This window comes from Cajanus cajan, chromosome 7, assembly GCF_000230855.2.
Source record: "Cajanus cajan strain Asha chromosome 7, NIPB_CcT2T_4, whole genome shotgun sequence".
Lineage (NCBI taxonomy): Eukaryota > Viridiplantae > Streptophyta > Magnoliopsida > Fabales > Fabaceae > Cajanus > Cajanus cajan.
The window spans coordinates 5,246,615-5,257,670 of record NC_138523.1 but is presented as its reverse complement, the minus strand read 5'-3'; the positions used below and the strand labels follow the sequence as shown (position 1 = coordinate 5,257,670).

At 38.2% G+C, this 11,056-nt stretch overlaps 1 protein-coding gene and 1 non-coding gene across 2 annotated transcripts; one reads left to right on the top strand and one right to left on the bottom strand.

The window, feature by feature from the left end:
- Positions 1-7,800: 7,800 nt before the first annotated feature.
- Positions 7,801-7,906, bottom strand: LOC114916658 (small nucleolar RNA R71). The gene has a single exon (XR_003805235.2). It is a non-coding gene; the product is annotated as a small nucleolar RNA R71 (small nucleolar RNA).
- Positions 7,907-9,050: 1,144 nt separating this feature from the next.
- LOC145949773 (uncharacterized) lies at positions 9,051-10,541 on the top strand. The gene is made up of 2 exons (XM_083060651.1): positions 9,051-9,762; positions 10,519-10,541. The coding sequence occupies exons 1-2, from the start codon at positions 9,051-9,053 to the stop codon at positions 10,539-10,541; spliced, it is 735 nt and encodes a 244-aa protein (XP_082916777.1).
- The last annotated feature ends 515 nt before the right edge of the window (positions 10,542-11,056 follow it).

Here is an 11,056-nt window from a genome sequence, read left to right as displayed (position 1 = left end):
CGTGTCCTAATGGAAGCCCAAATGGCACTTAAAGCCTTTGGGGACCCTTCCACATGTACTAACCGAGTATATTAGACTTTATTTAGAACTATTTAGGAAGTGGTGGAACTTAAACAATGTCTCAAAACAACCACTCCTAAATGTAGGTTTGTATACAATAGAAAAATTAAACAAAAACTAACCCAATTAGGGTTAAGGAGTTACAAATCAATGGAAACAAAACCAAATCAAAATCTTCTTGAAGAAACTCCTTCAAGGGTAGTTAGGACAGGTTTGGAACAGCCTTGAAGTCAAGAGAAAACGTCCCAAGTTGGTCTCCACCAAGCCTTCACCAAGCCCTCCAAATCCGTCACTAATTTCTTCAAAATCCGTCACAAATTTGTCTCCAAATCCGTCTCTAATTGAAACCTAAAAATCAAACAATTCTTGGCTGCAAAATAACAAACAAGTGAGCCTATCCAAAGGTGTTTCACTCAGTTTGGGGTGTACCTCAATCTCCTTCAAGTATAGACTCCTTTGAGATTAGCCAATATGTCTCAATTATTCCTTCCTTCCAAGTGTGATGGCTTGAAAAGAATTGTCTCAACAAGGAATAACAACCAAGCAAGAGAGAATAGAGGCCAATGAATGAAAACTAAAAAAAGCACAATTTAGAAAAGGCTATACTCTAATAGGAATTAGTGTGACAAAACAAGGAGAGCCAAGAAGACACAAAGCAACAAATAAGGGCAAATTTCAAAAAGCTAGCACACAAAAGATTATACCTAAGAATGGTACTAAAATGGATTACAAAAACCAAAATAAAATTTGTGCAATTGTTTTGAAGGTTTTAAAGTGTTTTTCCAACCACTGGACAGCAAGCAAACCTCACAAAAATTCACACAAAAATTCAAGGCCAAGTGCTACAAAACTTGTTTAGTTTTCACTTTGATTTTTCTAGAATTTTTTTTTTCTTTTGTTTTCTTTTCTTTTTCTTTTCTATTTTTTGTCTCTTTTCTTTCTTTCTTTTCTTTCAATACAGTGAGTAAGCACTTCAAAAAGAGGCCAAACAATTAATAAAGAGGTTTCCAAGTGGTGGAGAAAAGAAGAACAAGAAGAGTAGAAGTGTAAGTGTACTAGTCAAAAATTTCAACACTAAAATGTTACTAGTTTTAGTACTAGTTTGTTAACTTCTTTTGTACACTTTAATTTTCGTTTTCAATACACTTCTACCTCTGTTTTCTTTTGTCAAAACAAGCACAAGACACACAAGGAATTGCTGGTCACAAATTGCTAAGAAACTATTAGCAAAAGAAGTTCACAAAAATTGACTCTAGAACATGTTAGGTCTAATAACATGCATTGGAATCTTTTTATGGGCACACTAAGAGTTATTTAATGTTCAACCAGCAATGACACAATCAAGAACAGAGGTTAACACATTAAGATTCAAAAAGAAAAAGGCACAACAAGGATTTAATGACAAGTACAAGAACTACACATGACTCTAAGACAAAACTAGTAGATTAAGAAATGTAAAAAGCTTGTAATCTTGTTTCTTTTTAGGGGTTTTCTTTTAGTCCGAATTTATAGGAGTCCAAAGGGAGATAAAAGCAATCCTAAAACACTCAAAAAGACATACAAAGAATACCTAAAGGCACATACAAGGATTGATTCACAAGAAATTATAAAATGAATCAAGAAAAGCAAGACAAGGTGAGTGTGTTCTATAGATTTATATATGTGACACAAGAACCACTCAAGGCACACAAACTCAAAACTCAAAAAGGAAATACATGGAGGAACAGTAAAGACACATATTAAGATGATATACACTGAACAAAACAAGACAAAGAAGCATAGGAACGAATTTACCAAGGAGACCTAGCTCTGATACCAAATGATGGAAGAATTGTAGAGAAACCCGGATTGATGTGAGTCTCCTTCAATCTCCTCCCTAGACCTTGAACTCCTTGATCCTTCCTATGCTTGGTTAAGGCTTCCTATGGAGGAGGAAGCCTTAAAGCCACCACGGTTGGTGGAGGAACACTCCCAAGAGGCGCCACTCCTTGAAGAAGAGATAAGCCCCTTCAATTCTCACCACACTCTTCTATGGAAGGGATAAGAGAATTGGATGCACTCAAAGAGGTTTAGGGACTTTTGGAAGAGAGAAATCTGAACTCAACTCAGAAAATACAATCTCTAATTCATTAAAAGTGTCTTACAAGGTAAGGTTTACAAGTATATAGGAGTAGGAAGCTTAGAGTGCAAGCTAGTCTTGACCATGGTTCACTAGGAACCATGGTTGAGTCTAGCTAAACCATCCAAGGTTTAAGAGGCTTGAAGAGCAAGCTTATCACTTGGCTTGCTTGGTAAGCTAACCAAGGAGAAGCTTGTGCTTTAAGCTTCCAAACCAAGAAGGCTTCAAGCAACTCGGCCAAGGAAGCAAGTGTGAACACAAATCCGGCCAAGTGTGAACACACTCCAAGGTGGGCGGCCTTTTGGTCTCAAGTTACTCCATCCGGTTCTAAAAAGGTTAATTTGTTTTAGTTAGGTTCATTCAATGTGAATGGAACCTAGCTAAATCAAATCTATGAAAAATTAGGAGTAAAATGAGTCCAATATGTAATTTTTAGCCTAGGACCACCTTTGGCTAAATTGCTAGGAGCACACTTTAGTTTACTAAGGGCACTCTCTATTTTGCTATTGCCACTCCTACTAGAAAAAACTAAAAAGGAATGTATTTCTAGGTTAGGTTAAATGGAGTCAAAGTGTCCAAGTAACCTACCCTAGAATCCATGTACAAAAGCTACTAGAAAAGAAAACAAAGTGCCTTACAAATACAAAGGCAAAAATGCACCTATACAAATATCTACTATATACAAGGTACAAAAAGTATATACAATGGAAACTTAAGGGACTAATAAGAGGAACTATAATCAATGCTCATGATGAGCAAAGGTTTAAGAAGCACCTCCTCTTTACAAGCCTCTTCTAGCTTCCTAACCATGGATCTAGTCAAAGGTCCAATGGCCTTCAAGTGTACATCTTCCTTGGATGGTCCTCCATCACTATTTCTCCTTAATTATAGGCCCCAAATATGTTCTGTCCAAGGAAAAGTTTGGATTTTTAACCCAAGGCTGCAGCTCTAGAATGGGGGCTGCAGCTCTGGAGTTGTTTCCATACGCACAAAGCTTCAAGGCTGCAGCTCTGGAATGGGGGCTGCAGCTCCAACTCTCTGGAATTGGTTTCTATACGCACAAAAGCTCCAAGGCTGCAGCTCTGAAATGGGGCTGAAGCTCCAACTCTCTGGAATTGGTCCAGGCTTCACGGTTGCAGCTCTGATTCTGGAGCTATAGCCTTAACTCTCTGGAACACTTCTTTTTGGTTCATGCTTCATGGCTGCAGCTCTGGTTTTGGGGCTATAGCCTTGGATTTCCAGTTTTATCAAAACCTACACAAAAAAGGAATATTTTCAACCAAAGCAACTACACTCTTCTAACTCCTTAGATTAATCCTAGTTCATCTATTTGGAGGGCAAACATAACCAAAATTACTTATATCTCTTCCAAAATAAGTGCCAAATTAAGCATAAAAATATGCAATTTGAGCACTTATCAACTCCCCCCAACTTACTCATTTGTTTGTCCCCAAACAAAGGTTTCACTGTGATTGCAAACTGACAACACTTTCCAATTCACAAATTGCCTCTATATCAACAAGAGAATAAATCATCAATCAATTCACCTTCATCAAATTAATTCCTACTCACTTGAGGTGCCCACATTTTCAAACATACTTAATCAAAGAATTCACAAACAAATCACAAACTTGAGTATTATGAATCAGTGATTGAATAAATACTCCTCACTGGTGTATCTCTCCTTGGGTGAGTGTTTCTCTCAACTACACACATCATTTCTATGAACATAAGCATTGATATCATCTCTCCATTACCACTCTTGAAAAGAGGATGAAGGATCACAAGGTCTTTTGATAGTTGTAATGGGGCTTGGTTAACAAAGAAATATGATTTTTCTGGTAAACAAGGTTCAAAGTTCAAACTCTAGAGAGCACAATAAACATAAGCAACAAGACTCAAAATTTGTTCACTCTTGAATTTTCAACTCCAACCATATATCTCAGCCCAATTTCTACCTTCATTTTTCCCATATTTACCCTCATAATTTATTGACTCAATTGTAAGAATACCACCTCTTTTGAGACTTTTTGTACAATAACCTAGCTTCTTCTTTTTCTCTTTTTTTTTCTTTTCTTTCTTTTTTTTAAGCTATTTTGAATGAAATTGTACATTACAATGATAACATTAAAGAGGTAATTCTCACTTTAACACTTCACAACATGGTATTTCTTTTCTTTTTCTTCAACCTTTGACAATTTTCACTCCCCCCAACTTAACCCACATTCATTTTCATCATGCTCTCTAAGGTTTGGTTAGGGTGAGGAATTTACAGTTGGTATAGGCTTAAGGGTTGAATAAAGGGTATTGCTCAAATGGGTTTCAAACAAAGATTTTTCTCAAATGAAGGGTAGCTGTTTGGTTCTAGGTTCAACAAATCTTCAATATGAAAAACATAATGCCTTGATCTTTTCCAACATTTCTTACAAGAGCAACAAATTCAAGAATCAAACAATGCAAACACATATGCTATGATGGTGACCCTCAAACATATAAGTGTATTTTTATTGTTAAACCCAAGGATATACTCAAAGCTCCAAAAGATGATGGCAACTCAAATTATAGAGTCTCTAGCATCTTCTGATCACCAAGCAGAGCATGGAAGGCATCAATCCCATAAAAGAGGAGTTCTTGATCTTAACACTAATGATGCAATCCTTGCTCGGAATAAACTGCCAAATATTTTGATGCCTTTAGGTTGCGAAAAAATTACCCTTACCACTGCCACAAGGATATACTCATTCCCAAAAGATGATGGCAAAGGCCCAATGAAATCAATTCCCCAACAATCAAAGATTTCCACTTCTAAGATGTTTTGCAGGGGTAACTCATGTCTCTTGGAAACTGTTCCTGTTCTTTGACACTTACACATCTTTTGCAATGTTCATATGCATCTCTAAACAAGGTTGGCCAATAAAATCCAGATTGGAGAATCTTTGCTGCTGTTCTTTCACCATTGTAATGTCCACCATAGGGCGAGTTATGACAATGCCAGAGAATATCTTTAATCTCAGCCCCAAATACACACCTTCTTAGCAAACCATCAGTACCTATCTTGAACAAATAAGGATCATCCCAAACATAGTAGTGAGAATCTCTGAAGAACTTCTTCTTTTGTTGCCAGTTGTATTCTTCTGGAATAACCCCTGCTGCTTTGTGATTTGCCATATCAGCAAACCAGGGTCTTTCACTTACTGCAAACAACTTCTCATCTGGAAACTCTCCTAAGATTTCTTCTTCTTGACTGGTCACTTCCTCATTAACAAGTCTAGATAGGTGATCAGCAACATGGTTCTCACATCCCTTCTTGTCCTTGATTTCTAAATCAAACTCTTGTAGCAAAAGAATCCACCGAATCAGTCTTGGCTTTGAATCTGCCTTTGTCAATAAATACTTGATAGCAGCATGGTCAGTATAAACAGTGATCTTTGAACCCACAAGGTAAGAACGAAATTTTTCTAGTGCATACACTATGGCAAGTAACTCTTTTTCAGTTGTTGCATAGTTAATTTGATTTTCATTCAGTACCTTACTTGCATAGTGAATAACATGAAAAATTTTGTCCCTCCTTTGGCCCGAAGCAGCTCCTACAGCATAATCACTTGCATCACACATTAGTTCAAAATCAAGTTTCCAATTTGGAGCAGTGATTATAGGAGCTGAAACAAGCTTGCTTTTTAACAATTTAAAAGCATGTAAACAATCATGATCAAAATCAAACTTGTTATTTTTAATAAGAAGGTTACTAAGAGGCTTAGCTATCTTGGAGAAATCTTTGATAAATCTTCTGTAGAATCCTGCATGCCCCAAGAAACTTCTAATCCCCTTCACATTGATTGGTGGTGGCAACTTTGAGATGATATCGACCTTCGCTGGATCTACCTCTATACCCTTCTGAGAGACTTTGTGACCAAGAACAATGCCCTCTCTGACCATGACGTGACATTTCTCCCAGTTCAGCACCAAATTAGTCTCTACACACCGTTTGAGTACAGTGTTGAGATTATTAAGACAAATTCCAAAAGATGAACCGAACACAGAGAAATCATCCACGAAAATTTCTATACATTGCTCCACCAAATCAGAGAAGATTGCAAACATACAATGCTGAAAGGTAGCTGGTGCATTACACAACCCAAATGGCATCTTCCGGTATGCGAATACACCAAAAGGGCAAGTAAAAGCTGTCTTCTCTTGGTCTTCCGGATCCACAACAATCTGATTGTAACCTGAGTAACCATCCAGAAAACAATAATACGCTTGCCCTGCTAACCTTTCAAGCATTTGATCCATGAAAGGCAATGGGTAGTGATCTTTTCTTGTGGCTTGATTCAACTTCCTGTAGTCTATGCACATCCTCCACCCAGTCACAGTACGAGTGGGAATCAATTCATTCTTCTCATTATAAACTACAGTCATACCTCCTTTCTTAGGCACAACTTGCACAGGACTAACCCAAGCACTGTCAGAAATTGGATAAATCATACCAACCTCAAGCAACTTGGTAACTTCCTTTCTCACCACTTCTTTCATAGTTGGATTCAAACGTCTTTGAGGTTGGGCTACTGGCTTATAATCCTGCTCCATATGAATCTTGTGCATACAATAGGAAGGACTAATCTCTTTCAAATCAGATAGGGTCCAACCAATAGCACCTTCATTGGCCTTTATCACTTGAATCAAACTATCCTCTTGCTCTTTTGAAAGCTGGCTGCTGATTATTATTGGCTTCCCACCATTTTCTTCTAAGAAGACATACTTTAACTGTGGTGGCAATGGTTTCAAATCCAACTTTACTATTTGATCTTTTGCCTCGTTCTTCAATTCTTCCTTTGGCTGAACATTGGTTGATGAGCTTTCACCTTTATTCAATGCATCAATCACATCCTGGACTTCCTTGTCTATAACTTTATCCAACTCCTCATCAAACATAGACAAAGATTTCTCCAATGGTGATGAATTCTTGAAATTGCTTTGAGTTTCCAAATACACATCATCTAACACATCAATTCTGAAACAATCCTTATTACCTTTGGGAAACTTCATTGCTTCAAAAACATTGAAATTCACCTCTTCATCTTGAACTCTCACCTTCAGCTTTCCATCATCCATGTCTATGATAACTCTAGCTGTCTTCATGAAGGGTCTGCCCAGAATTAGTGGAACTTCCGAATCTTCTTCCATGTCCATGACTACAAAATCAACTGGAGACGGAACAGGAAATAATAATGGTGGAAATGGACCAACCAGGCCTCCCAGAAGGACCCTAAGTGATTATGCACAACAACAGGGTCCTAGACATTTCTCTAGTATCGCAGCTCCAAACACTTCTAGAGCTATGGAGATGAAGCCTGCCTTCCTTACCTTGGTTAGCTCACAACAATTTGCTGGCCTTGATCATGAAGACCCATACTCACACCTATCAAATTTCTATGAGTTATGTGGAACTATGGGAATTCCTAAGGCTGATGAGGAAGCTGTATATTTGAGGTTGTTTCCATTCTCTTTGACAGGAAAAGCTAAAGTTTGGTTACAATCTCACCCAAATCAAAGTTTGACAAGCTGGGGTGATGTGGAAAACAAGTTTGTGAACAGATTTTATCCTTCATCCAAGTATATTAAGGCCAAGTCAGAAATTACTACTTTCAGGCAAGGTGTAGATGAACCATTTTGTGAAGCCTGGGAGAGATTTAAGTCATTGCTCAGAAAATGTCCTAACCATGGGTTTGAAGATATAGCTCAACTTAATTTCTTTGTCAATGGAATCAAGCCTGAGGTGAAGATGTTATTGGATGCAGCAGCTGGTGGCACCATGATGACTGTGAGTCTAGAAGAGGCTACTCAAATTATAGAGTCTCTAGCATCTTCTGATCACCAAGCAGAGCATGGAAGGCATCAATCCCATAAAAGAGGAGTTCTTGATCTTAACACTAATGATGCAATCCTTGCTCAGAATAAACTGCTGTCTCAACAGATTGAAGCATTGACTAAACAGATGGCCAAGATTCCACAACAGCTTCATGCTATTGCTTCTTCTTCAACTCAACAAAATCCTTCCTTAAAATGTGATTTTTGTGGAGGAGATCATCCCAATGGTCACTGTTCAGAAATTCCAAATGAAGAAGAGGTCAACTATGTGGGGAACCAACAACAAGGAGGTAATTTTAATTCCCGTAATTATAACACTAACAATTATATGCAGGGAAATCAAGGTTGGAGAAGCAACAACAACAACCAAGGATATGGATGGAGGAATGAATCTGGAACATCCAATAGGCCACCACCACAACAACAACAGCAACAACAACCTGTGTATCCCTCTATACATGAAAGAACTAGTAAATTGGAGGAGACTCTGAACCAGTTCATGCAAGTGTCTATGAACAACCAGAAAAACACTGAAGCTTCCATCAAGAATTTGGAAGTGCAGGTGGTTCAGCTATCTAAACAATTAGCTGACATGTCTGGAGGCCCATTTTCAGCCAATACCATGACTAACCCCAAGGAGCATTGTAAAGCTATAACAACAAGAAGTGGGAAGGTAGTTGGTGTAGATGTTGGAGTGAGTAAGAATAATGAGGGTGCTGAGAATGAGGGAGAAGATAATGAATTGAAGGAGGTTGAGGTAGAAAGTGAGAAGAATGAGGGAGAAAAAAATAAGAGTGAGAGTGTAAATAGTGAGAAAATAAAAGATAAAAATGAAGTTAAGAAGGAGAAGAATAAAAAGAAGGGCAAGGAAGTTAGTTCTACTGTTCCTATTAAAGACTTACCTTACCCTCATGCCCCTTCTAAAAAAGAGAAGGAAAGATAATTTGCAAGGTTTCTGGACATCATCAAGAAGCTACAGATTAATATCCCTTTCACTGAAGCCATGGAACAAATGCCTACATATGCTAGATTCATGATGGAATTATTAACTAAGAAAAGAAGAATTCTTGAAGAAGAGACTGTGGAGCTTGAGGCAGGTTGCAGTGCTATTATCCAAAAGTCTCTACCTCAAAAGTCCAGAGACCCAGGCAGTTTCACTCTCCCTGTATCAATTGGTAATCTATCAGTGGGTAAGGCACTCTTAGATCTTGGAGCCAGTATTAACTTGATACCTTTATCCATGTTGAAGAAGATAGGAGAAGTGGAAGTGAGACCTACAAGAATGACCTTACAATTGGCAGACAGATCTATTAAGCTTCCATATGGCATAGTGGAAGATATGATAGTAAAGGTTGACAAGTTCATGTTTCCAGTTGATTTTGTAGTCATGGACATGGAAGAAGATTCGGAAGTTCCACTAATTCTGGGCAGACCCTTCATGAAGACAGCTAGAGTTATCATAGACATGGATGATGGAAAGCTGAAGGTGAGAGTTCAAGATGAAGAGGTGAATTTCAATGTTTTTGAAGCAATGAAGTTTTCCAAAGGCAATAAGGATTGTTTCAGAATTGATGTGTTAGATGATGTGTATTTGGAAACTCAAAGCAATTTCAAGAATTCATCACCATTGGAGAAATCTTTGTCTATGTTTGATGAGGAGTTGGATAAAGTTATAGACAAGGAAGTCCAGGATGTGATTGATGCATTGAACAAAGGTGAAAGCTCATCAACCAATGTTCAGCCATGTAGACCCCTAAAATTGTCCGGGTCGGAAATAAGACTCGAAGACTCTCAAAGATCAAAGGAAAGTCAGCCAAAAGGACTCCTAGAAGACCATGGGATGACTATCTGTAGGTTTAGAGGTCTTAGAGTAGCTAAAAATAAAAAAGTGGGAGGATTGGAGCTCAATACGGCCTCCTTGGAGTTCAGTACGGCCCGTATTGCATTTTTGAACTGCAATACGGCCGTACTGAAACCAATACGGCCGTATTGATGTTTTTGAACCTCAATACGGCCGTATTGAATTCAATACGGCCGTATTGTAGTTCAAAAATGCAATACGGGCCGTATTGACTCCAGAGGTCGTACTGCGCCTCATCCCTATATATAGGACGTCATTTGGACGTCATTCCAGACTTTTTCACACTTCTTTGACTCTCTTCTTGAGTATTCTGGGGTTTTTGAGCAGTGTTCTGCCCTAGGAAACTCTTTGGGAGCCAAAACCGACAAAATTCTTGAATTCTGAGCACTTTGCTTGAGGATTCGAATTAGTCGAAGGGAAATCTCTTTGATTTCCACAGTAAAAATTATTTTTAGGAGAGTAGCGAGCAAGCTTGTAGAGGGAGGGAGCGCCAAAAAGCCTCCTAACATCTGTTTGAATTTATAAAAGCTTGCTTCGGAGGTTTCTCTTCTAATCCTTTCTTTTATTGCTTTATTTATCGCTTTTTGATTGCTGCATAGCACGTTTGCAGTTTTTCATAATGTAAATACTTAGTTCATAATTGCTTAAATAAATAAATAGGGGTAATTTAGTAATTTTACACTGTTATTTATAAAATAATCCGTCATAGGGAACCCTAATGGGGCGTTGTGGGGGTGCTAACACCTTCCCCGCACGTAACCGACTCCCTTACCCAACTCTGGTTGTAATGGCCAAGGTTGATTTATAAAAATCAATTGCCTTAAATCTTTTTCCAATGTTTTGAGTAAAACATTGGTGGCGACTCCAAGAACCCTAATTTTTGCGAAAACCACTAATCCATGGAGGGTCCCGCTTGGGATTAATATGGATTGGTGAATCATTTAATAAAATTGGTAGCTCGACAAGGTCTCAGTTTGAGAATAAGTCGTTCTAGCAATCCACCACTTTTAAAATATTAAAACGAGTACAACCATCGTCGCGAATGCCAAGGACCATTTCGGCGGGTGGCGACAGATGGCGACTCCACTGGGGAAGCCTCGAGAGTCAATCCCATTTAGTGATGGATTATTTTTAAAATAATAGTTTAA

Excerpts from the sequence above, each read along its gene's own strand:
- LOC145949773 (XM_083060651.1), top strand. The coding sequence starts at position 9,051 with ATGGAACAAATGCCTACATATGCTAGATTCATGATGGAATTATTAACT. Across the intron at positions 9,763-10,518 it reads GATTGATGCATTGAACAAAG|TTTTTCATAATGTAAATACT; the intron begins GTGAAAGCTCAT and ends GCACGTTTGCAG.